The 26,943-nt window shown below is 40.0% G+C and overlaps 1 protein-coding gene across 1 annotated transcript; it reads left to right on the forward strand.

Moving 5' to 3' along the window:
* The first annotated feature begins 686 nt into the window (after window positions 1-686).
* Window positions 687-25,318, forward strand: LOC138995128 (UDP-glucuronosyltransferase 2B31-like). Its single transcript, XM_070395536.1, has 6 exons — window positions 687-1,429; window positions 3,145-3,293; window positions 10,908-11,039; window positions 16,795-16,882; window positions 17,839-18,058; window positions 24,805-25,318. The coding sequence occupies exons 1-6, from the start codon at window positions 709-711 to the stop codon at window positions 25,082-25,084; spliced, it is 1,590 nt and encodes a 529-aa protein (XP_070251637.1). The 5' UTR covers window positions 687-708; the 3' UTR covers window positions 25,085-25,318.
* The last annotated feature ends 1,625 nt before the right edge of the window (window positions 25,319-26,943 follow it).

Here is a 26,943-nt window from a genome sequence, read left to right on the forward strand (position 1 = left end):
GTTTTAGATATTTTTGTGTTGTGTATCCCCTAATTACTTATTGTATTTTGAGTTGAGTTACATACCTTTTTTCCTTTTTACCTTTGTAGTAGCTTTTTAAATGTCTAATGCAGTGATGGCAAACATTTTGAGCTCAGTGTGTCAGCATTTTGAAAAACCTTAACTCTGGTGCTGTGTCACATATAGAAATTTTTTTGATATTTGCAACCATAGTAAAACAAAGGCTTATATTTTTTATATTTATTTTATATATTTAAATGCCATTTAACAAAAAAATGAGTTCGCGTGTCACCTCTGACACGCGTGTCATAGGTTCGCCATCACTGGTCTAATGCAATGTCTTTTAATATTTGGCTTTACCTGTGGAGTTTTTATTCCTTTCTCATATTTTCTTATTTCTGGTTATGGCCTTTTCTTTTCTACTTAAAGGAGACCCTTTAAGTGGAAATAAAACAGAAGACTTGCAAAAACAAGGTCATTGAAAGTGCTTATAATCATAAAACAGATATTAAAGCCATTTGTTTACAAATAAGATCATCTATATTTACTTTTTCCACTTCCATCCAAATGGTCTGAATGTTAATCAAATGTATTTACTTTGGGAGTGTGGATTATATTTTAACTTTCTAATTGATTTCCCTTTGCACATAAGCATGAGCCAAGGTAAAAGGGATCAGCGATTTGAAAAGAAGCCTGTGTGCCACCAGGATGCCTATGAAATGGATTTCAGTTCTGCTGCTGCTACAGCTGAGTGGTCACTTCAGCCCTGGGAGTTGTGGAAAGGTGCTGGTGTGGCCCACAGAATACAGCCACTGGATCAACATGAAGACCATCCTGGATGCACTTGTCCAGAGAGGTCATGAAGTGACCGTTCTGACATCTTCAGCTTCAATTCTTGTTGATCCCAATAAACCATCTGCTATTCAATTTGAGGTTTTTCCTACATCTTTAACAAAAGATGATTTTGAGAATCTTTTTATGAGGCTGATCTCTAAGTGGTCATATATGCCTAAGGATACATTTTGGACTTATTTTTCACTAATGCAAGATATCTTTTGGGAATATTATGACTGTATTCAAACACTCTGTAAAGATGCTGTTTTGAACAAGAAACTTATGACAAAGCTACAGGAATCAAGGTTTGATGTCGTTCTTGCAGATGCCATTGGACCCTGTGGTGAGCTGCTGGCTGAGCTACTTAAAATACCTTTTGTGTACAGTCTCCGCTTCTCTCCTGGCTATAACATTGAAAAGTACAGTGGAGGACTTCCATTCCCTCCATCCTACGTACCTGTTGTCTTATCTGAATTAAGTGATCAAATGACATTCATGGAGCGAGTAAAAAATATGATGTATGTGCTTTATTTTGACTTCTGGTTCCAAACATATAATCGGAAGAAGTGGGATCAGTTTTATAGTGATGCACTAGGTAAGTCATGTTTTAATTGATAGCTTGAAACCCAAACTTTGCTAGTGCCATAGAAGGAGAGTTTGTACAAATATAAAGTCAGAGGAAATATCTTTTATAAGTAAAATGACTAAATAATAATATATAATGATATTTCAATCTCACGAATATTGTAGAAATGTTTAAATTATTAGGCCATTTTTAACCCTGTGAACCACTGTTAATACAGGAGATTTCAGGAAGTCAAAAACCACAAATTGAAGCACTGAGGAATTCTAGAAGCCATTATACCAATTCTTTGTCTGTTTGTAATATAATTTATTTTTTATTCTTTTTTTTCTGAGTAAAGTGTTTTATTCTTTGTTTTTTCTTAAATATAATGTCAAAATATTGCCCATCCTACACTTATTGTTAGAGAATTTTTAAGTTCATAGCAATATTGAATAAGATTTCCCATATAACCTCTGCCCCCACACATGTATAGACTCGCTCATTTTCAACATATCACACCTGAGGGATACATTTGCTACAATTGTTGAGCCTAGAGTGGCACATCGCTATGCTCCAAAGACCACAGTTCATGTTGGAGTTCACTCATGGTGTTACATATTCCATGGGTTTTAACAAATTTATAATGACATGTATTATATAGAGTGGTTTCACTATCCTAAAAATTCTCTGTGCTGTACTTATTTCCAAAATACCCATTACACTATAATTTTTCAACCTAAAAATAGGCATTAGAAATTTCACTAAATATCTTGATCAAAGCAGAAAAGTAGATTGAGATGTTACTTTACTTCTAGCACAGCTGTCTATTGAGCTTTGACATCATTGTTTCCACTTGTTCCTCCTCAGCTTCTTTATTTTAAAATTAACCTGATTTGCCATGTTACCTAAAAAACTCTTTCATGATAGAGAGATATAATAACTCCAACCTGACTCAAGAACCTACAAATCAAAGTTTCTAATTACATATTCATTCACTCAGTGCTTACACTGTTTTAAAGGTCAAAAATTGTGTTGAAGTGTGGACAATCAAGTTATTGCTCTGTATTTGTAAAAACTGTATCTTTTCATTACAGACAAATGATCCAAAACTAAAGGGAGCACATCTATTTTCCATATCTTATAAAAACTTTCCAGCTGTTATTTGCAAATATTATTATTAAATATATATAAATATTATTAAACTCCAAAAATAAACAAAAATGGTATTATAGGTGTTAGGAACTAAGATACACTTCAAAAACCTCATAGTTCTTAGAAAATCTAGTATTCAGGGAATAGCTTGCTAAATTGTAGAAACTAAGCTTAGTATTTATAAGGCAATGTGTTTCCATTGGTAAATTGATTAGGGAGCTCAAATAATTGTGTACATTTGCATCTGTTACTTTTGTAGTTTTAGAAAGAAAACAAATATGTTTAATTCTATAATGGCTTACATTTAATGGTTTATCATTGTGAATGTACTGATGTCACATCAGAGATATAAACAGTCTCTAGCACTTTGTCTTTGAACATAAACATAAAACCTACAAATTTTACTTATTTTATCACATATATGAGTATATATACATATATACCATATACGTAAATACTTATATTATCACAACACTGACACTTTAAAGCATTTTGGCTACCTTATCCCAAGCCCCTTTCAGAAAATGTCCTAGTATAGTGCTTACATTAAAATACCCTCATTTCCTCTACCTTCTGTTTGCTTTTCCCTCCAGGAAGACCCACTACATTATATGAGACAATGGAGAAAGCTGAAGTGTGGCTCATTCGAACCTATTGGGATTTTGAATTTCCTCGCCCAGTCTTACCACATTTCGATTTTGTTGGAGGACTCCACTGCAAGCCTGCCAAACCCCTGCCTAAGGTAAACCTATTCCTCTTTGTTTTCTGTTGAGGTTAATAACTAGTATTCTACCTTAGAAGGAAGACAATGCCTCAACAATATGAATTGTGTTCCACCAATATTGGCAGCAAAACCCAACATTTACTTGCTGTCACTCCAGCATTCAAAAAATTCCCCATTTTAGATCTGGTTTATCATCCTAGCATAAAAAGGGATCGCACAGCCTATTAAAGCAGGTGTTTTCTGACATTCACCAATTCTGCACAAAATCTCAGTAAAGATCTCTGGGGGAACATGGTTAGCGACATCACAGCTGACTGACAAAGTGAGCACAAATAAAATGTACACTGCACATATAATAAGAACCAAAAATCCTGCATATTTAATATACCAATTTCATCTGAAAATCACCCATAGTACAAAATTCCAAAATAACTGTCAGCATGTAGGATATTCCTTATGAAGGAAAGCAATAATCTAATATGCTTTAAATTGATATAATATCTTTAAGACATAATTACAAAACAACCATCCTTTACTGAATTATTTTATTATCTACTAAGACATCCTGTTTGTCTACCATTTGATTGGCAGCAACATAAAACATTTCTCTTATTCAAGAGTTAACCCAATTTCTATTTAGACTTAAAAATGTTTAGCTACATGCCAATAACTTTCACAAGGTCTAAAGCCTGAGGTAAAATTGGTAGAAGTTCTATTCAATTCAACCCTATTGTTTTTTTAGCTTTATTGAGGTGTAATTAACATATATTTTTATGAGGTATTTATAGGGTACACTAGAGGCCTGATGCACGAAATTCATGCAAGAGTAGGCCTTGCTTCCCCCGGCTGCCAGCACCGGCTTCTCTCCGGCACCCGGGACCCAGGCTTCCCTCCAGCTGCAGGCAGCACCTGGGTCGCAGCTCCAGCTTCGTCCTGAATGACATCTGCTCTAATTAGCATATTATGCTTTTATTATTATAGTGATTTGATATACATATACATTGTGAAGGTATTCTGCTCATGTAATTAACACATCCATCACCTCACGTATTTATCTTCTTCTGTTTGTGTGAGAACAAGTCCTGCTCTCAGCATATTTCAATTATACAATACTGTGTTATCAATTCTAGTCAACAGGTTATACATTAGGTCCTCAGACCTTTCATCTCATAGCTAGAAGTTTACAATCGCATATCAACATCTCCCTATTTCCTCCACCCTCAACCTCTGGCAACCACTTTCCTACTATTTTTCTATATTTACCTTTTTTTTAGACTCCCTATATAAGTAATAATATGCACTATTTGTCTTTATCTGTCTGGCTTATTTAGCTTAGCATACTGCCCTCATGGTCCATTTATAATGTAAGCAACAAACAATTTCCTTCTTTTTCATAGCTGAATAATATTCCTGTGTGTGTGTGTGTGTGTGTGTGTGTGTATCTTACTAATCTTTTGAGGGACACCAAGATGGTTTCCATATCTTGTTATTGTGAATAATGTGCAACAAACATGGAAGTACAGATATCTTTTCAATATCCTGTTTTAATTTCCTTTGGATATAGTATACCCAGAACTGGGATTGCTGGATCATGTGATAGTTCTATTTTTAATTTTTTTGAGGAAACTCCACACTTTCTTCCATAATGGCTGTAACAATTTAATTCTTACCAAAACTGTACATGTCTCCGTTTCCCCACATCCTTGCCAAATTTGTTATCTCTTGTCTTTTTGATGATAGGCATTCCACCGGATGTTAGGTGGTATCGCACTGTGGTTTCGATTTGCTTTTCCCTGATGATTAGTGATGCTGAACCCCTTTCCATGGACCTGTAGTCCTTTTGTATGTCTTTGGAAAATGTCTCTTCAGAGCTCTTCCCATTTTTAAAAAATATTTTATTGATTTTTACAGAGAGGAAGGGAGAGGGATAGAGAGTTAGAAACATCGATGAAAGAGAAACATCGATCAGCTGCCTCTTGCACACCCCCTTCTGGGGATGTGCCCACAACCAAGGTACATGCCCTTGACAGGAATTGAACCTGGGACCCTTCAGTCCGCAGGCTGACGCTCTATCCACTGAGCCAAACCGGTCAAGGCACTATTCCCATTTTTTATCTGAGATGTGTGATTTCTCTACATATTTTGGATATTAGCCCCTTATCAGATATATGATTTCCAAATATTTTATCCCATTCTGTACGCTGCATTTTAATTTTGCTGATGCTTTTCTTTATTGTGCAGAAGCTTTTAGTTTGAGGTACTCCCACCTGTTATTTTCAATTCTGCTTTTGGTGTGTACCCCCCAAAAATTATGGTCAAAACAAATATCAAGGATGTTTTCCTTTTTGGTAGCTTATTGTGAGTGTATAAACATACAATTGAGTTTTGAACATTGATTTTGAATCCTGGGACTTTACTTAATTTTTTTTATTAATTCTAAAAGCTTTTAATGGAGTCTTTAGTGTTTTCTATACATATATTATCATGACATTCGTAAATAGGGTCCATTTTACTTCTTTCTTTCCAATTTGGATAACTTTTATTTCGTTTTGTTGTCTAACTGCTCTGACTAGAGCTCCAGGTAATATTTTGAATAAAAGTATCAAGAGTGGGCATCCTTGTCTTTTTTACCGCTCTTAGTGGAAAAGCTTTCTGTTTTTCATCATAGAGTATTTTAGCTTTGGGCTTGTCATAGATGGCCTTTACTTGGTTGTAGTCTTTCCCTATATATACATGCTGTTGAAAGTTTCCATAATGATTGGATGTTGAATTTTTGTCAAATGCTATTTATCTCTCTTCAGGTCTGTTCATATTTGCTGTTCATTTAGGTGATCCTATGTTAGGTGTATAAGTATTTACAAATGCAATGTAATCTTGTTGGATTGACCTTTTAATCATTATATTTCACTTTGTCTGTTGTGATCATTAGCTTAAAGAGTATTTTACTGGTATAAGTATAGCTACCCCTGCTTTTGTTATTACCATTTTCATGAAATACCTTCGCCATCCCTTCACTTTCAATCTATGTGTGTCCTTAAATCAGAAGTGAGTCTCTTCTAGGTGGCATACATTTGGGTCATATTTTCTTTAATTGTTGTAGACTCAATCACCTATGTATTTGGATTGTAGAATCTAGCCATTTACATTTAAAGTAAAATCAATAGATAAGTATGGACTTACTTTCATTATTTTTAACCTTTTTCTTGCTGTTTTGTACTTTTTTGTTCCTTTCTTCTCTTACTCTTATCCTTTGTGATTTGATAATTTTTACGGTGGTACGCTTAAATTCTTATTCTCTTTCTTTCTGTGTATCTACTATAGGTTATTACTTTGTAGTTCCCATAAGGCTTACATAAAACTTCTTGTATTTATGAAAGTCTATTTTAAGCTAATAACAACTTAACTCTAAAGGCATGATAGAACTCTATATTTCTAATCTCTTCCACATATATTTTGGGGTTTTGTCACACTTTATATCCTTTCACCATTGTATCCATTAAAAATTTATTTTTAATACTTTTTTAAACCTAATAGTAGAATTATAAATAATTTATCCACCACCATTATATTAGAGTATTCCTAATTTAACTATGTATTTACCATTACCAGTAGAGTTGTATTTTCCTATGTTTTCCTGTTACTTATTAGCACCCTTTCATCTCAACTTGAAGAATTCTTTTAACACTTCCTTTGAGGCTGGTCATAGTGGTCCTTTAGCTTTTGCTTGTCTGGAAGTTTTTTCTCTCTCATTGAATTCCGAAGGACAAGTTTATTGGGTAGAATATTATTTGTTGGCAATCTTTTCTTTCAGTACTCTGAATATATCATGTCATTCATTCCCTTGCCCTCCAATGTTTCTGCTAAAAAAAAATCTGCTGATAGGCTTAGGTTGTTCCCTTGTTTATGACCAGTTGTTTTTCTTTTGCTGCTTTTAAGATTCTCTCCCTGTCTTTAACTTTTGACAATTATGGTGTGCCTTGGTGTAGCTTTCTTTGTATGCCTCTTATTTGGAACTCTCTGGGTTGTCTAGAAATGAATATCTGTTTCTTTCCTCAGGTTAGGTTTTCAGCCATCATTTCCTTAAATAACTCTTCTACCCCCTTTCTTTTCTCCTTCTAGGAACTCTATAATGCATATAGTGTTGCAACTGATAATAGTCCATATGTCCCTTAAGTGACCTTCACTTTCTAACATTCTTTTTTCTTCTTTTTTTTCATCTGAGTGGATGAATTCCACTGTCCTTTCTTTAAGTTTTATGATCCTTTTCCACTTGATCTATTCTATTTTGAACCCTTCTATTAAATGTTTTGGTGCATTTAATACATTCTTCAGCTCTGATTTCTGTCTGATACTTTCTAACTCTGTGAAATTCTCACTTTGTTCATACATTATTTTCCTGACTTTGGTTAGCATCTTTATGACCATTATTTTGAACTCTTTATCAGGTAAGTCACTTATCTCCATTTCATTAAGGTATGTTACTGAAGTTTTTTCTAGTTCTTGGGTTTGGAACATAAGATATCCCTGTTTCTTCATTTTCCTTGACTCTGCGGGTTGATTCCTGCACATTAGATGAAACAAGCACCTCTCCCAGTCTTGACAGAATGATCTCATGTGGGAGATGAACCTTATCCATCAGCCCAGCCAGACTCTTGGTTGTGTCTCAAAATCTTTGTGACTGTCCAATCTATCTTCTTTGTTCTTATGTAATGGAAGGAGTGCCAAAACCTGTCAGTGTCCCAAAGAAAATAACTGCAGTCATCACCTAGATCAGTGATGGTGAACCTCTGACACACGTGTCAGAGGTGACACGCGAACTCATTTTTTTGGTTGATTTTTCTTTGTTAAATGGCATTTAAATATATAAAATAAATATCAAAAATATAAGTCTTTGTTTTACTATGGTTGCAAATATCAAAAAATTTCTATATGTGACACGGCACCAGAGTTAAGTTAGGGTTTTTCAAAATCCTGACACGCCGAGCTCAAAAGGTTCGCCATCGCTGATCCTAGATCAAGCATTTCAAACTCACGGCCAGCAGGCCGAATCCCTAAAGGAGGCATGCAGCCTGCCAGCTGCAAGTTTGACATGCTTGACCTACATGTACGCTGATTAGAAGCTGGACCCTCAGGCAGCAACCAGGATAGGATGTAGTTAGGGTCCTTCCAGGAAGAAATGGGGAGATGTTTTGCCTGCTCCTCTGTACTGCTGTAGCCTCTGAGGGGCTCCTGCACCATTAATAAATTAGGTTGCTATGGTCTGTGGGACTCATGAATACAAGTCTCATTGGCTATCAAAGCCAGTAGATCTAGATATTCATTGGGTGACAGAGGCAAAAGTGGGCTGCCAGATGTCTATACAAGCTCCTTGAATGGAGACATTTGTAATTACGGGGTGAACTCAAGTGAGAAGCCTCATGAGGTGCCTGCTGGCCTCTCCTGACTCCAGGGAGATGTGATAAGTACCCGTGATGTACTTTCATGTTTGCACAATATGTAGGTGTCACTCTGCTAGTTCCTAGAATTCTCTCAGAGGAAACTGCTCTCTGTGTAGCTGCAGAGACTTTAAATGTTGCTACAGGTCAAAGGAACCCCACAGCTTAGCTAGATGCACCATGTGAATGATAGGAATGTTCAATGACCTTCATATTGAAACTAAACAGCATCATAGTAAAGTTATAATTTTAAAGAATGGTCTAAATATTGTATAGTCTGCATGGACAAAGTCTGAAAAGTTATATCCTATTTTCTTTTACCTGTAAAAGCACCATTTCAATAAAACCCTTTATGACAATGCCTTTTTTTGGAAAGTACTGTACAGTTTGATTTTGGAAAGTTTTAGTTATTATTTTTAAAGAATGAAAAAACAAATAATAAATTTGAAACACAAGGGACAAAAAAAGGTATGAGTATGCAGTTTTAGCAAAATATCCAGGAAACATTTGATCATCTACATTTCATTTTTTTTGAGAAGAGTACACTGAACAATGAGGAATTACACCAGTATTGAAAATAATGAAATTATAAATATTGGCAAGGATTAGAGTGTGGGGCGTGGCTATAGGATTAAGCCTCGGACTGACCTGTTGACAAAGCCACAAACAAGTCCCAGCCTAGAGGGCACAGTCCTCTTAGCATAATTAGGCTTGACCTTATGATGCTCCCTAGATCTTATCTGGGAAGCTAATGGGCTGAGGGAGATGTAGCAAGTGCTGCCAAAACAAGTAAAACTCACAAGAACACTGTAACTATGGTGACCACTACCTTGTTTACCTCTGGCTATAAAATAAAGGCTCAGCTTGCCTCTGGATCTCTCTCTGTGGCCTCAGCCAGGCACAGGAAGATCCACCTAGACCCAGCTTATTCTCTTTGTCATTTCTTTATCCTTCTCTGCCCTCCCTCAGGCTTGCAGAACCCTTGGCTGAGCTGGCTCAGCACATTAGGATCACATGTCAAAATTATTTTTAAACAAAAACTGACTTCAATAGAGACTTAAATAGGTGAAAATGAGCTATTCAAGAGGGTGTCAGCCCTGTTGTACCTTCTCACTGTAATTAATGTGCTCAGTGGAGAACTTGGTAAGGTGATAGTGGAGTCCCTCAGAGCAAATCACACATAGCACTTTCTAATGAGACATTAATTTTACAATATGATAAAGAATAAAAAGTGAATACGGAACTGCTATTTGGCTTCCTTCCAAGAATCCATATTAGTAATTAAAAACATTATAAATAGTCATATAAAATTGTCTAACTGCTGTGTACTGGCTCTATTTCATTTTTTGGTGATATATATATATATATATATCATATATTTCTCACAAAAATATACATGATAAAGGAAATCAATCTCATATAACATGCATCTTTCCATGGGAATTGAAATATTGAGTCTGTTAAAAAAAAAAAAAAAGCAAGTACTGAAAACAATGGAGATTTTCCCAAAAAAATAAGAGTAGGATTACCTTAAGGTCCAGCAACTCCAGTTTTTGGTACATATCCAAAAGAATTAAAATCATGATCTCAATAAAATATTTTCACATCCAAATTCATAGCAGCACTGTTCACAACTCAAAAGTGGAAGCAACCTAAGAGCCCACTGATGGAAGAATCAATAAACAAAATGCAGTATTTACATACAATGTAATTTTACTCAGCCTTAAATTGAAGGAAATTCTAACACATGCTATAACATGGATGGAGCCTGAGAATATTGTGTTAAATGAAGTGAGCCACTGACAAAATGCAAATACCATATGATTCCACTTATATTATGTATCCAGACTGGTTTAATAGAAACAGAAAATAAAATCATGGTTACCAGGGACCAGTGATGAGGGAATTATTACATAACAGGTACAGTTGCACTTTTGCAAGATGAAGAAGTTCTATAGCTTGGTTATACAATAATGTGAATATATGTATTACTGAATTGTGCACTTAGGAACTGTTAAGATGGTAAATATTATGTTATGTATATTTTAGCACAACTTGTAAAAAAAAAAGAAGTACTCATAACTCCAGATAATACTTGATTTCTCTCATTAGTTGTTTGAAAGCATTCCTTTCAATGGCATTTGCTATGCTATTACTCTTTTGTGATGGAGCAATTTTTTTTTTTTTTTTTTTACAGGAGATGGAAGAGTTTGTCCAGAGCTCTGGGAAACATGGTATTGTCGTGTTTACTTTGGGATCAATGGTCAGGAACATATCAGAAGAAAGAGCCAATGTGATTGCATCAGCCCTTGCCCAGATTCCGCAAAAGGTTAGAGTGACCCGTGGTTGGCAAACCGCGGCTCGTGAGCCACATGCAGCTCCTTAAGTGTGGCTCTTCCACAAAATACCATGTGCAGGCGCGCATGTACAGTGCAATTGAAACTTCGTGGCCCATGCGCAGAAGTTGGTATTTTGTGGAAGAGCCAGTATTTTGTGGAAGAGCCACACTCAAGGGGCCAAAGAGCCGCATGTGGCTCGTGAGCAGCGGTTTGCCGAGCCGCAGTTTGCTGACTACTGGAAGCACCTTAATAGTGCACAACTATCTAGGCGCTAATTACATAAATTTCCTGTGTGACACGTAAGCCATTATGATAGCTCCTATTTATCTCAGCTATGAATTCAAATCAAAATATACAAGGCAGGAGCTAAAATAGTAGTACAAATGTTGTGTTTAACAGTAACTTTGGCATTAACATTTAATCAGAATGAAATGTATTTAAGAGGTACAATGTAAAGTTTGGTATTATAGTGATACTAGTGACCCGTAGCATGAAATTGCGGGAGACCCGGGACCCCTCCTCACCCCCTCCCCCCCCCCCCCCCCCCCCCCCGCCCTCACCATGGGACCTTACCCAAACGCTCTGAGCACAAACCCCTGCACTTGCTACTGAGATCAGGTTCTTGCTGGTGGCCATCTTGGCTACGCCCCCCTTTACTCCCCCCTACGCCCCTCACACTGGTCACGTCATTTCGCTTATTCACATTCTGCTCACGACCACCCAGCAACGCCTTAAGCCATGCCCTGGCTGTGTCCCCTAAGGGCACGTCAGCTTTGCTCACAGCCTCTTTCACTGTCAAGCACCTGCCCTCCGCCTGGGTTCAAACAACCTTCTAGCAGGACTTTCCCTTGAGGGCAGCAAAGCTACGCCCTACGGACCAGGTGTGCCCTCACGTTCAGGGTACGTCATTGCATACACTACTCCGTGGCCCCTCCTCTCTATCAGTGTTCACCCTCATTCTGCTGACTCCACATCTGTCTCTTGTGCCCATGTCCCTGCTTTTAACTATAGTAATATCTGTGCCTGAGTTTACTCCTCCCGCAATCTCTGGGCTAGGCCAAGGCCACGCCCCTACCCACAGGGCCAGCGCCTGCACTCCTTCCCACTGTTCCAGGCTCTGGCCCTCCAGCCTGAGTCTCGGAGTCCCGCTCCACGTGACGGGCGTGCCGCAGGATGGCCCCGAGTCCTGGAGTGCCACCCCAATGCCCTGCCTCCGGGCACATGGGGCCACGAAAACCCCGGCAGAAGCAGTGCGAAGCAGATGCTGGCCCCACCTCCACTGCCCCACCTCCGCTGTGCGCGCTGCCATCTTGTGACAGCGTTACAGCATGAGGGTTAATTTGCATATTACCTCTTTATTATATAGAATTGCAGGAGGGTACCAAAATCACCAAACTCTGCCCTGTCATTTGCTCCATCTCATTGCAGAATTCCTGAAGACATGGTACAAACTACATGTCCTCGGAAATTCTAACAGTGATGTTAAGCAGGAATTGATGACAGTCTGAAAGAAGTCATGCCATTTTAGGTTTGCTAAGTAATCCAGGCCACTCTTACTTCCCAAATTTTCAAAATAGTCCTTTTCAGTGTGATTTCTGGGTGCTATTCAGAGAAAGAATAGCCAGGACTCACTAAGCTGGATCCAGGTACCCAAGCCAGCCACAGTGATCTAGAGAAAGAAAAGCTGTGATCATCTGGTTGATTGAGTCCTTTAAAAGTGGAGGAATAAATTAGAAAGGGGGGAGGTGGATCCACCCTTCAGGTGACGTGTGCTTTATAAAATACTAGAGGCCCAGTGCACCAATTCATGCACAGGTGGGGTCCGGCCTGCCTGGCCCCAATTGGGGCAGATCGGGCTGGGCCTGTCAGAGGAGGAAACAGCAGAAGGTTGACCGGCCCACCCGCCCTGATTGGGACCAATCAGGGCTAGGCCGGCTGGGGTGAGAAGCCATGGACAATTGCCTGGTGGGCTCTGACCCCAATTGGTGTGGGGGGTGGTGATCAGGGGCAGAGCTGGCTGGGGGTGGGGCCTTGGGCCAATCGAGTTGGGGCCGGGTGGAGGGACAGACTACAGAAGGTTGGCCAGTGGCCCCACCCTCTATTGGAGTACAGGGGGCAAGCAGGGGCAGGGAAGCTGGGGGGAGGGGCCGCGGGAGGTTGGCCAGCTGGCCCCACCACCAGATCAGGCCAGTTTGCTGGCTGCAGTGGGCATCATAGTGAATGGTCGTTTTGGTCATTACAGTGTTCCAGTTGCTGGCTTTTTATATATATAGACTAGAGGCCCGGTGCACAAAATTCATGCACTCGGTCGGGGGTGGTCCCTCAGCCCAGCCTGAGCCCTCTTGCAGTCCAGGAGCCCTTGGGGGGTGTTACATCTGACAGCTTAGCACTGCCACAGAGATGGGTGAGGCTCCCGCCACTGCCACTGCACTCGCCAGCTATAAGCTCGGTTTCTGGCTGAATGGCCCTCCCCTGTGGGAGCGCACTGACCACCAGGGGGCAGCTCCTGTATTGAGAGTATGCCCCCTGGTGGTCAGTGCACGTCATAGTGACCTGTCATTCTGCAGTTAATTTTATTTTTGCCTTTTATTATATAGGATGGCTGCCAAAAATCTCTGCTTCTAACCCATCAGAAAAAGAACTCCTCCTGGTTGAGGAAGGATTAGGGAATATAATGAGGAGTCCATTAGAAGTAAGCCCAGTATGGAAAAGTTCATATGCCCCCTTCTCAATAAAACAGAGTAGTAAGATATTTTCCAATATATTTATAGAATACACCTGCAGTCTTTCGGCATTTATGAACTACTTTTTAGTTTCCTAGCTGATGTAATTTCTGTTTATAGCCTGTGCTTATAATTGCTGAAAACCTGCTGCTACTTTAAAATTGGCATAACAGATAAATGTTAAGCACTAGTGAATTATAATCCAGCTTATGTGAACTGCTGATATTTATGAGAATTCCAAAATCAGAATCTATTTTGTTCCTGGCTATAAAAATAGCTTGGCTACAGGTCCCATAGTAATCAGTGCTGCCCATGTACATAGTGTGTCATTGAAGTGTCAACACTTAGTTGAAAAAACTTTAGCATCATCATAATTTTAGATTTTTTCAACAGCTATACTGTAATAAAGTGCTAACAGGCTCTTCTTCTTACATTTAAAAAATTTCCAACCCTAGACATAGTAATAAATCATTGGTTCATGGGGTTCAAAAAGCTGTGGTACATTTACACAGTGGAATACTACTCTGCCATAAAAAAGAAGAAAATCTTACCTTTGGGGACAGCAAGGATGGACCTAAAGAGTATTACGCTAAGTGCAGTAAGCCAGTAAGAAGAAGACAAATACCATATTATTTCACTCATATGTGGAATCTAAATACACAAACAAACAGAAAGGAGACAGACTCATAAATAGCAACTGACAGCTCTCAGGATAGGGGTAAGGAGGCTGGTGGGAAGAGGGGAGTGGCGGGATTAAGAAAAAAAGGGAAAATCTCATGGACACAGACAACAGTGTGATGATTTCAGAGGGTATGGGGATGAGGAGAGGTGGAGGAGGGTATAGCGTGGATAAATGGTGATGGGCAGAAACTTAATTTTGCTTGGTGAACACACAATACAGTGTACAGATGATGTGTTGTAGAATTACACACCTAAAACCTGTATAATTTTGTTAATCAGTGTCACCCAATAAATTCAATAAAAAAGAAAAAGTATAAAAGTAAAAAATAATTAGTGACTTTAAAAAGACAAATAAAGCAGAAAAAATGTGAAAATAAAGTTAAATCTTTGATTTAAAAAATAACCTATGAGACAAGTGGATAGAAGAAAACTCCCTTCTGTGACACTTAAAAATACAGGTTAATATTACATTGCAAAATGATAGAAATTATAAATAAACTAGAGGTTCGGTGCACGAAATTTGTGCACTAGAAGGGGGGGTCCCTCAGCCCGGCCTGCACACTCTTTCAGTCCCGGAGCCCTTGGAGGAACTGCCAGGTTAGGGCCACTCATCTCACAATCCAGGACCCCTCGCTCCTTACTGCCTGCCTGCGCACTGCTCCTTACTGCTCAGCTCGCTGCACCTTAGCATGGTCACATGGGTGAGAGTGGCTCTGCCACCACTGCTGCGCTCGCCAGCCATGATCCTGGCTTCTGGCTGAGCAGCGCTCCCCCTGTGGGAGCGCAGTGACCACCAAGTGGCAGTTCCTGCATTGAGTGTCGGCCCCATGGTGATCAGTGAGCATCATAGTGACCAGTCATTCCACCAGTTGTTCTGCCGTTCTGTCAATATGCATATTAGGGTTTTATTATCTAGTAGTAGAGGCCCGGTGCACAAAAATCTGTGCACTCGGGGAGATCACTCAGCCCTGCCTGTGCCCTCTCGCAGTCTGGGACCCCTCGGGGGATGTCCCCCTGCTGGCTTAGGCATGCTCCCCGGGGAATGGGCCTGAGCTGGCAGTCAGACATCCCTCTGGCAGCCCAGGAGCCCTCAGGGGATGTCCACTTGCTAGCAGGGACCAGGCCTAAGCTGCACTCGGACAACCTTAGTACTGCTGAGGAGGCAGGAGAAGCTCCTGCCATCACTGCTGTGCTGGCAGCCGTCAGCCTGGCTTGTGCTGAGCAGAGCTCCCCCTGTGGGAGCACACTGACCACCAGGGGGCAGCTGCTGCATTGAGCGTCTGCCCCCTGAGGGTCAGTGTGTGTCATAGTGACCAGTCATTCCCAGTGGTTCTGCTGTTAGGATCAATTTGCATATTACCCTTTTGTTATATGCCTGGTGCATGGGTGGGGGCTGGCTGGTTTTACCTGAAGGGTGTCCTGGATGAGGGTGGGGTCCCGCTGGAGTGCCTGGCCAGCCTGGGTGAGGGGCTGATGGCTGTTTGCAGACTGGCCACGGAACCCAGCCACCCAAGCTGCCAGTGGAGGCTGGCTGGAAGCAAGTATCTGGGATTTATTTATCTTCAATAATTGAAACTTTATTGCCTTTAGTGGAGGCCACAGCCTGCCAGAGCAGGTGGGAAGCTTGGCTTCCTCCATCGCCGGGGCAACCAAGCCTCCTGGTTGCTCCAGCTCCATGGCTGCCAGCCACCATCTTGGTTGGGTTAATTTGCATATAGTAGCTCTGATTGGCTTGTGGACAAGGCTTGTTGTGTAGTGAAGGTATGGTCAATTTGCATGTTTCTCTTTTGTTAGATTAGATATGTGCAGTAAATACCTAATTTTTTTGCACTAGAATTATGACTAGACCTAAATTTTATAAAATATATTTTTATTGATTTTAGAGAGGAAGGGAGAGGGAGAGAGAGATAGAAACATCAATGATGAGAGAAAATCATTGATCGGTTGCCTTCCACACACCCACAACCCCGACATATGCCCTGACTGGGAATTTAACCGTGACCTCCTAATTCATGAGTCGATGCTCAACCACTGTGCCATGCTGGCCAGGCCTAAAATTTTTAACTATTTTAATTTATCATTGATGATCTCATTTGTATATCTGCATGTGTTCCACATCATGATTGCATTCATACTTGATTGAATGTAAAAATTAAACACATAAAATGTGGGTATTTCTATCATACCAATGTTGTAATAGTTCTCATTTTTAATCTCTTGTCATTTTACTTATCTGTCTATGAAGGGCTTTAACTAGATTATCTCTTAATTTCTTTATAATCTGAACATGCTATACCTTTAGTTCCACTCGTGTAATAAAATATTTTCTTTATTTTAACAGGTTCTATGGAGATTTGACGGCAAGAAACCAGATACCTTAGGGCCAAATACTCGGCTCTATAAGTGGATCCCCCAGAATGACCTTCTTGGTGAGACTGAAAAACAAACACTAAAATAACAATAACTCCAAAGAGAGTGATAATACTTCAAAAAGAAACAAATTTATTGAGCCTTTATTTTACAAAAACTCAAAACAAACTTAATTTCCTTGTATTTGTTTGCCAGTCCTGGGGGAAAAGGATAACATATAAAAGCTAACATGTTATTATAGACCATCTCCTCCCTTATGTCTGAAATCAAGAATCTTTATTTCAGGTGTAATTACTTCTCATGAAGAATTTTTCAATAACTACCACTCTGCCTCCTACTTCTCCCTTCTTATTTCTATTTTTTCCCCTTCTGTATGGGTATTCATTCATTGCCATTAAAAAATAAGAGCACCTCATTTATTATCAGTGACTCCATTTTCAATAAAGAAATAGCCATAATCTTCTTCATGAAGTGATAAAGTGTAGTCTGTTCTTCCTCTGATTCCAGAGTCACCACACTCACATTTCCTGCTGCCTGGACACCCCACACATAATACCCCACATGTGGCGACACTATTTCTTTAAGAGAATATGTTCCAACACGCCACCTCCTTTTCTTTTTTCCTTTTTTTCTGCACATGCTATTTTTTAATCCATAATGTTCTCTTTCTTTTTTCCAAATTTATCTCTATTGTTGAAAGTATTACAGATGTCCCCCTTTTCCCCCATTGATCCGCTCCACCCAGCACCTGCCCCTCTCAGAACTTTCTCTTTCAACTTGTCTACCCAGCAATCTTGTATTCATTGTTCAAGTCACAATGCCATACCAGTATCTATTTACCTCTTCAGCAACTAAAGTTCTTCTTTCTCTGAGATCTAAAATACATTTCAGTGCAGTTTCATGTGTATAATAATCTGTCATCTAGAATACAGTGCCTGATTGCTTTTCTTGCCCAACTCTCATTTTATTTCTAAGACTTACAATTAATAATTTACTGAAATTCACCCAATCCTAGGTCATCCAAAAACCAAAGCCTTTATAACTCATGGTGGAACCAATGGCATCTATGAGGCGATCTACCATGGGATCCCTATGGTGGGCATCCCTATGTTTGCAGATCAACCTGATAACATTGCTCGCCTGAAGACCAAGGGAGCAGCTATCAGAATGGACTTCAACACCATGTCTAGTGCAGATTTGCTCAATGCATTGAAAATAGTCATTAATGACCCATCGTGAGTACGACAATTTTAATAGTATTTATAGATTCTTTTGTCAATGATGAGTACAAGTTTCACCCCATATTGAGAGATTAATTTTGAAATTATTAATATGATTTTACCAATCTTAAATTTACCAATTTTACCATTAATTTTAAAGTTTCATTTAACCTGATTGAACAGGGAACCAATTACTGCAACAATTTTCTACACAAGAATACACAAAGTTATACTAGTCAGTACAAGGACACGTTTTGAAAATATGGTAGAACCCATAGAATGACGCAATGAAGAATTCAAGAAGTTGCATAAAATATTTTAATTTGGTGCCAAACATTTCTGAAACTTTAAATCTTGTGGACAAAAAAGGGGTTTCCATGGAAAGTACCTCACAGGGTTATCTGATCATAAATTCTTAACTAGGCAGGTCATGATGAGTAGACATGCACCAGGCCTGTAACTTATTTACTGAAAGTTTTTACACCAGCCATGCCCATTGTTCTTGTGCATCTAGGTTAATACTACTTTAAAATACCTGAAATAATACCCCTCAAAAATGTCACTGCCCGGCTGGCATGGCTCTGTGGTTGAGCATTGAACTGTAAACCAGGAAGTCACAGTTTGATTCCCAGTCGGGGCATATGCCCGGGTTGCTGTTATGAGCTTGGTACCCAGTGGGGGTTGGGTGGGAGGGTGCGGGAGGCAGCTGATCAATGATTCTCTCTTGTCATTGATGCTTCTATCTCTCTCACTCGCCCTTCCTCTCTGAAATCAATAAAAAAATTTTTTAAAGGAGGGGGGACATTAACTCTCAAGAGAGCGCAAAATCTTAACTGTATCCTGTAATCCAATCCCTGCTTTGCTTTATCCAACTTCATGTAATGTTACTTTGTTTTCCACTTAATCTCAAATGCATAAAAGCAGCTACAAAACTGTTATTCTTAGGGGCATTTGATATCTTGCTCCCAGCATTAGTCATTAGTTTGGTTCAAATAAACTCATAAAAATTCTCTATAGGTTGGGATGTTCTTACATTGACAATAACTATCTACTTTAAAAAAATGATTTTTATTATCACTATTTTAACATATTTTACAATCTATATATATAAATGCCTAAGTGACCATTATGACCAGTCAACCAGTCGACTGGTCGTTATTATGCACACTGACCCCCAGGGGGCAGACACTCAATGCAGGAGCTGCCTCCGGGTGGTGAGTGCAATCCCACAGCCAACCTTCTGTGGCCAGCCAACCTCCTGCAGTCCGACCCCCAAGCTAGCCCTGCCCTGATCAGGACTGAGCGAGAGGGCCACCATTGGATCAACTCACCCATGCATGAATTCGTGCACTGGGCCTCTAGTAATATATATTTTACATATCATAAAATTCAATGTTTAATATAGAAACACCAAATATAAGTAGTATGTTATAGAGTTATGAAACTGTAAATATAATCTAAAATTAGGAAACTTTCACCAGACCAAAAAGAAATCTCAACAACCATTAATCTACTCTCTATTCTATAAATTACCATATTCTGGATATTTTCAGACAAATAGAATATGATATTTGCAAGTGGCTTCTTTCACTTAGCATATTTTTGAGTTTCATGCATGCGATAGCTTTCTATTGCTGAGTAATAGTGTCAACATAAGAAATGTTCAAACCCATAGAGAATTTTAAAGATTTATTTTTAAGAGAGAGAGGGAAAGAGGGAGAGACATCAATATGAGAGCAACATTGATCAGCTGCCTCCTGCTGATCCCTATGGGGATCAAGCCCACAACCTGGGCATGTGACCTGATGGGGAATTAAACCAGCAACACCCCCCCTCCCCAGTGCAGAGGATGATGGCCAACCAACTGAACCACAGCAACTAACCTCAATTTTTGTATGAGGTTATTTGAACAAAACAGTCAACATGCCAGGAAGCAAATGCTCCTGAGAATGGCTGTTTTGCAGTTTCTTTTATACATTTGGAATTAAGGAGGAAGCATAAGGAAGATTACACAATAGTTGATAAGATTATGTGCTCCCTTGAGGGTAGTTATGCCTCTGAGGAGTCTGAAAAAGAGGACTAATCTGACATTTTAAAGGTCTATTAACATAGATGCACAAAAACAACAGACAAAGATTGCTTAAGTCACAGGTAAACCTTTTTACAAGCATGAGGCATGACTACCCACCATGAACTTACCAGTTAAGAATTTTAGGATCAGATCATCCTGTGAGGTTATTTTTGGTTTGATTTATTACAGAGCCCCTTTGTTGTCCCCAACAGTCTATGTATGGATATACTTCATTTATTTGCTCATTGATCAGTTCATGAACATTTTGGTTGTTTCCACATTTTGCTATTATGAACATTGCCACACGTTTTGTGTGAACATGTTTTAATTTCTTTTCAAGCATAAGTCTAGAAATAGAATTGCTGAGTTATATGGTAACTCTATGAGGAACTGCAAACTGATATTCAGAGAAGTTGCACCATTTTACATCCCTATCAGCCATATATGAGAGATCCAAGTTCTCCACAACATTGCTAACACCTGTTATCATCTGTCGCTCTATTTATAATATTTTTTTATTGATTTCAGAGAGGATAGGAGAGGGAGAAATAAAAGCATCAATGCTGAGAGGGAATCATTGATCAGCTGCCTCCTGCATGCTCCCTACGGGGATCAAGCCCGCAACCCGGGCATGTGTCCTGACCAGGAATCAAACCATAACCTCCTGATTCACAGGTCAATGCTCATCCAGTGAGTCACACCTGCCAGGCTCATCTGTCTTTTTTATAGCCATCCTAGTAGGGATGACGGGGTCTCTCCTTGTCAACTTAATTTGCACTTCCCTTAGAGCCATAGCATATTTTTTATATTAGCCTATTTTCATATGCCATTAAGTATGCATATAGCTTGATTAGAGAAATGTGTATAGCAAAACTTTGACAACTTTGAAATTTGGTTATTTGTCTTATTATTGAACTAGAGGCCCAATGCACAAATTCGTGCATGGATGGGGTCTGGCCAGCCCAATCCCAATTGGGGTGGATCGGGGCTGGGCCTTTTGGGCAGAGGAGAATGCTGGAGGTTGGCTGGCCAGCCCGCCCTGATAGGGACCCAATCAGGGTCGGGCTGGGTGGGAGGAGGGGCCACAGGCGATTGGCTGGTGGGCCCCACTCCCAATTGGGGTGGGGAGCCGATTGGGGGTCAGTGGCCAGTGGAAGGACCATGCGAGTTTGGCCAGCCAGCCCCACCACTGATTGGTGTGGGGGTCCTTTCAGGGGCAGAGCTGGCTGGGGGGAGGGGCTGGGGGCTGATCGGGGTGCTGCGGGCTGATCAGGGGTGGGGCCAGTTGTGGGGAGGGGCTGTGGGTGGTGGGCCGGCCGATACCATCCCCGAAAAGGATGGGGAGACCCATCAGGGGCCAGCACCTTGGGTAGGGGCCATGGGTGGTTGGCCAGCCAGCCCTGCCCCTGATCAGAGATGGGGGGGCCGATGAGGGGCAGAGCTGGCTAGGGGGAGGAGCCGCAGACCAATCAGGTTGGTGGGAGCCCATCGGGGGCAGGGCTAGCCTGGGGTAGTTGCTGTAGGAAGATGTCTAGCTGGCCCTGCCCCTGATCGGTGTGTGGGGGCCAATCTGGTGTGGGGCCAGATGGAGGGAGGGGCTGCAGGAGGTTGGCTGGCCAGCCCTGACCCTATTGGGGTGGGGGGCAACCAGGGTTGGGGCAGGCCAGGGGGAGGGGCTGCGAGCCAATGGTGGTGGGGGGGGACCCATTGGGAGTGGGGTTGGCCCAGAGGAGTGGCTGCTGGAAGTTGGCCGGCCCTACCCCCTATTCAGGTGGGGGGGTGATCAGAGGTGGGGCTGGCTCAGGGGAGGGGCCACAGGCAGATGGCTGGGCGCCCCTGCCCCTGATCGGGGTGCAGGGACCGATCTGGGAAGGGGCCGGGCAGGGGGAAGGGGCTGCAGGAGGGTGGCTGGCCAGCCGGACCCTGTGATTGGGCCAGTTTGCTAGCCGCAGTGGGCATCCTAGCGACCAGTTGTTCCAGTCGTTACTGATTTCTGGTCGCTGGCTTTTTATATTTATAGATATAAAGAATTTTTAATGTATTATGGATACAAGTACATTATCAGATATATAATATGTTAATATTTTCTCCCATTCTGGATGGGTTGATTTTTCACCATCTTGACTATGTCCTTTGAAGCATAAAATTTTTCAAATATGATAAAAAAGATATTAAAATTTACCATATTAAAGAGGAAAATAGCCCTGACTTCTTTGGCTCAGTGGATAGAGCATTGGCCTGCAGACTGAAATGTCCCAAGTTCAATTCCAGTCAAGGGCATGTACCTTGTTTGCAGGCACATCCCCAGTAGGTGGTGTGCAGGAGGCAGCTGATCGATGTTTCTCTCCAATCAATGTTTCTAACCCTCTATCCCTCTCCTTTCCTCTCTGTAAAAAAATCAATAAAATATATTTAAAAAAATTAAAAATAAAGAGGAAAATAGTATAGTGCAATTTATAGTGCCTAGCATGGCAACCATCAATTCAGTATTTATTACTACTATTCTCATTATTATTATATTAATAGAGTATCACATAAAGGAATACTTCAAAAATGTATTATTAAGAATACAATGGTAGAACAATTGAGTGAGAAGAAAATACTTTAAAATATGACATAATAGGAAAAAAATATAAACAGGTTGGACAAATAGAAAAGAAAATCTATATATATAAAAGCCTAATATGCAAAGTGTCTCCTCGAGAGTTTGACTGACCAAAAGTTTGATCACTCACTATGATGTGCTACGACCAGCATGGGGCCGCATGGAATGAAGGAAGGCCCTGGACAGCAGCCGGCAGCAGCTAGGGACCCTACCCATGCATACATTTCATGCACTGGGCCTCTAGTATAGAATAAGATGGTAGATACAAATGTAAATATGCCAGTACTTACATCAAATCTAATCAAACTCAATGTTTAAAGACAAATATTGTTAGACTGCATTTTAAAAACTAACAGCCTTAACCCATTTGGCGCAGTGGATAGAGCATCGGCTTGCGGACTGAAGGGTCCCAGGTTTGGTTCTGGTCAAGGGCATGTACCTTGGTTGTGGGCACATCCCCAGTAGGGGGTGTGCAGGAGGCAGCTGATGGATGTTTCTCTCTCATTGATGTTTCTAACTCTCTATCCCTCTCCCTTCCTCTCTGTAACAAAAAATCAATAAAACATATAATAAAAAATAAAAAAGAAGTAAGCCGATGTTTCTATGAAAATTGAAGCGTTTGTTTAAAAACACAACAAAAAAACAGTAACCTAGAGAAATGTTTTACTTATGCTAATATCATACACAGTAGTCCAAAAGCCTGCTAAAAACAAATATCTCATAATCATTAATACATCAATTTTTGAAAACAATACCAATTATCAATTGGTAACACCTACTAATAAAAACTCAAAATAATCAAAGCAAAGTGGAGAAAGAAAAAATATATGCATATCTTGCTTGTGAGTTTGATCCCCAAAATAATGGATAAGTACTTAAAAGTTTTAAAGAACAAAATTTTAAATGTAACCTGTTTGATATTGTTTTGTGCTGGTCTCAGCCTCTCAATAACCAATGTGGTATCTGGATCAACCCTTGTGATTCCTATTATGATTGCAAGATGTCCTTCAGCAATAACCATAAAAAAACGTTTTAAAAATAAAAGTTTATTATTTTAAAAACCCGGAAATTACATATAACACCCGGGGCCAGAAAACAGTCACAGGTAAGAGAGAGAGAGAGAGAGAGAGAGAAAGAGAGAGAGAGAGCAAAGCACACACACACTGCTTTTATTGGAATGAAGGCCAAGAGTTTGGCAAACTCACTCTTTATTCATGAATTTAAAATATAAGAGCAGAACTTAAAACACAGGAATGAGAAGAAAAAAAAAATAGTCCAAATAGCCAGTGAACTAAATCTCTAAAACAAAGGAACCTCACTGGAGGGAGGCAGCCTAGCTCTTTATCTAGTCAAGTGGCTGACAAAGATAGTCCTCTTGAAAGTAAATGCCTCTTTGAAATGGATACCTCAGCAATGGAGGCTTAAGCAATGCACTTGCAATTAAAAACAAACAAACAAAAAACTGTCAGACAACTTCAAGGAACAGCTAGAAGGCCAGTGTGCCTACAACAAAGTGTGCATGAGACCAAGTGAAAGAAGAGGTTGCCAGGGGTATGAGGATGTGGAGTCCTTTAGTCCTAAAATCATTTGGACTTTATTCAAATGTGATGAGAAGCCAGATGGAAATTTTGAGCAGGGAAGTGTCATATCTGATATCTGTTTCAAAAACCATACTGGCTAACTGATGGCAATTAAAAAGTAGAGGGTCAAAGAGAAGAGTGGAGGTCCAGGGACTACTGGGGAGACATTTCACTCACAATGACACTACTCCCATTAAACACTTCATGAGCATCACTCTGCAAGTGAATTTCCACCATCTCATCTATAGCACTAACAATGGCTCCTACCATTTACTCTTCAAGAAAAGACTGAACTGTCCAACTTAACTTCCATCTTCACTTTTAAAACTACATGTCATCAGAAAATCCCAATTTGAAGGCCAAACTATCTATGAAGAAGTAAATTCAATGAATGATATTATTTTGAATCATATATTTATGACATTTTCAAAAACCTTTCATGGGCATGATATGCTTAGGTAAGTTAAATTTCATTCAATGTGTAATCTTTGTGTTTCTCCTTCAGATATAAAGAGAATGCAATGAGATTATCAAGAATTCATCATGACCAGCCTATGAAACCTCTAGATCGAGCGGTCTTCTGGATCGAGTTTGTCATGCGCCACAAAGGAGCCAAACACCTGCGGCCAGCCTCCCATGACCTCACCTGGGTCCAGTACCACTCTTTGGATGTGATTGGGTTCCTGCTGGCCTGTGTGGCAAGTGCTACATTTGTCATCACAAAATGTTGTCTGTTGTGTTACCATAAGTTTGCTAAACCAGGAAAGAAGAAGAAAAGGGAGTAGTTGTTTCAGAGGCCTAAAGCTGATATGCCTCCTTCGGTTTATTCAGCACAATGAAGTTGGAGCATAAGGATCCCTTCTTCCTGTGACAAAATGACTTTTTACAATTTAGCTTCTCAAATCAATATTTGTTTTCAAGTGATTTACTGTCTGTTTAAGAGTTAAAAATATTCATGCCAAAGAGAAAATAACTGGGCAAAAATAAAATAACAATAAAACAATGTGGGTATTTATTGAATTTTATTATATTAATTCCAAAGTTATACCAAAAAATGATTAAGCTTAATTATGTTTCCAACTCTGGACATAAGTACAAGAACATTAAATAGTTTATTCACAATATTAGTACTGCTGTGCAAATACTCAGAATATTTTAACTTTATTCTGGTGCAAAATTCTGTGGTTTTATCTTTTGCTAAAGAAACCATTCAATAGTTAGAATTGTGTGAAATGATTCATCCTTCCATTTCATTTTGGGAGACCACTAATGCTTCTTTTCGGGGGAAGGCTGTTTTATATATGTTTTATCTTTGTTGTTGAAAGTATTACAGATGTCCCCCCTTTTAACCCTCACTTACCTCCTTCTCCCCGCTCCTGCCCCAGCCTGCTCCTTGGTTTTACTGTATATCCAGCCTCAGCATCATTTCTTACCTAAAAATATGGCAAGTCATTTGCCCTCATCCAGGTTCAGTCATTGCTGATTAAAGTGTATGTGGAGCCATAGCCGGGGCTCAGTGGTTAGAGTGTCGCCCAGCAGACTGAAGGGTTGTGGGTTCGATTCAAGTCAAGGGCACGTACCTTGGTTGTAGGTTCTTTCCCCACCCCAGCTGGGGCTTGTGCTAAAGGCAACCAGTCTATGTGTCTCTGTCTCCCTCTCTCTCTCCCTCCCACTCTCTCCAAAAATATCAATGGAAAAAATATCCTTGGGTGAGGATTTACAACAAAAAATAAATGAAATGTATGTTAATTTAGGAATATAACAGCTAGTTGCTTCCTAATATAAAATTGAGCTGTTTATGATAGACTTTGGTTTCAGTAACTAATTCTCTTTACCTCACAGCCCCTTAAAAAGACTCACCTGGCTGCTTTCACTCTTCTTGCAGCCTTTGATAATGGGTATATGGTCTCAATTGTAGGTTGGATAATGTAGAACCCATACTCTAAAGGGACTATTGAATTTTCTTATAGCGTGTGTACATATATACACCCACTTCCTGCCAAACAAGGCACAGCATCACTTACCTATTTACAGACACATTTATGCCCAAGGAAAACTTGTTCACTCATAACTGGCACATGAAAATTAAAAAAACATTATTCATAGTGGCCAAAATTGGGGGCGGGGGATGTCTATCAACTAATGCATGAATAAAAAGAATGTGGTATGTCTGTATTATGAAATATTATCTGGCAGTAAAAAGGATGCATGCTGTAATATGAATGAATCTTTAAATTATTATGCTAAGTAAAAGAAGCCAATCACAAAAGGCCACATATCACATTGTTCTGTTTACAAGAAATCCTCTGCTTCCATAGAGACACAAACCAGATTGATGGTCAGATAGGGTTTAGGGAGGAAGACATAAAGGAGTTCCTTGTAAAGGATAAAGGTTTCACGGGGGCAGAAAATGCTCTTCATATGATCACCATGGTGGTAGCACAATTCTGTGAATACAGTATGAACTATTGAAATGTACATTTTAAATTAATCAATTGAATGATGGGTAAATTACATGTTCACAAAGTTTTATTTAAAAATTAAAATCTCAGAGGAGGAAGTGGCAGCCAAATAGCAGCCAAATAGACAACGTGTCCTGCACCTTATCCCAGGCCCAGACTGGAAATACAACTAAATTGGAGAA

Source organism: Myotis yumanensis, unplaced genomic scaffold (genome assembly GCF_028538775.1).
Source record: "Myotis yumanensis isolate MYYU_CA2020_CCGP unplaced genomic scaffold, mMyoYum1.0.hap1 SCAF_1, whole genome shotgun sequence".
Classification (NCBI taxonomy): Eukaryota; Metazoa; Chordata; class Mammalia; order Chiroptera; family Vespertilionidae; genus Myotis; species Myotis yumanensis.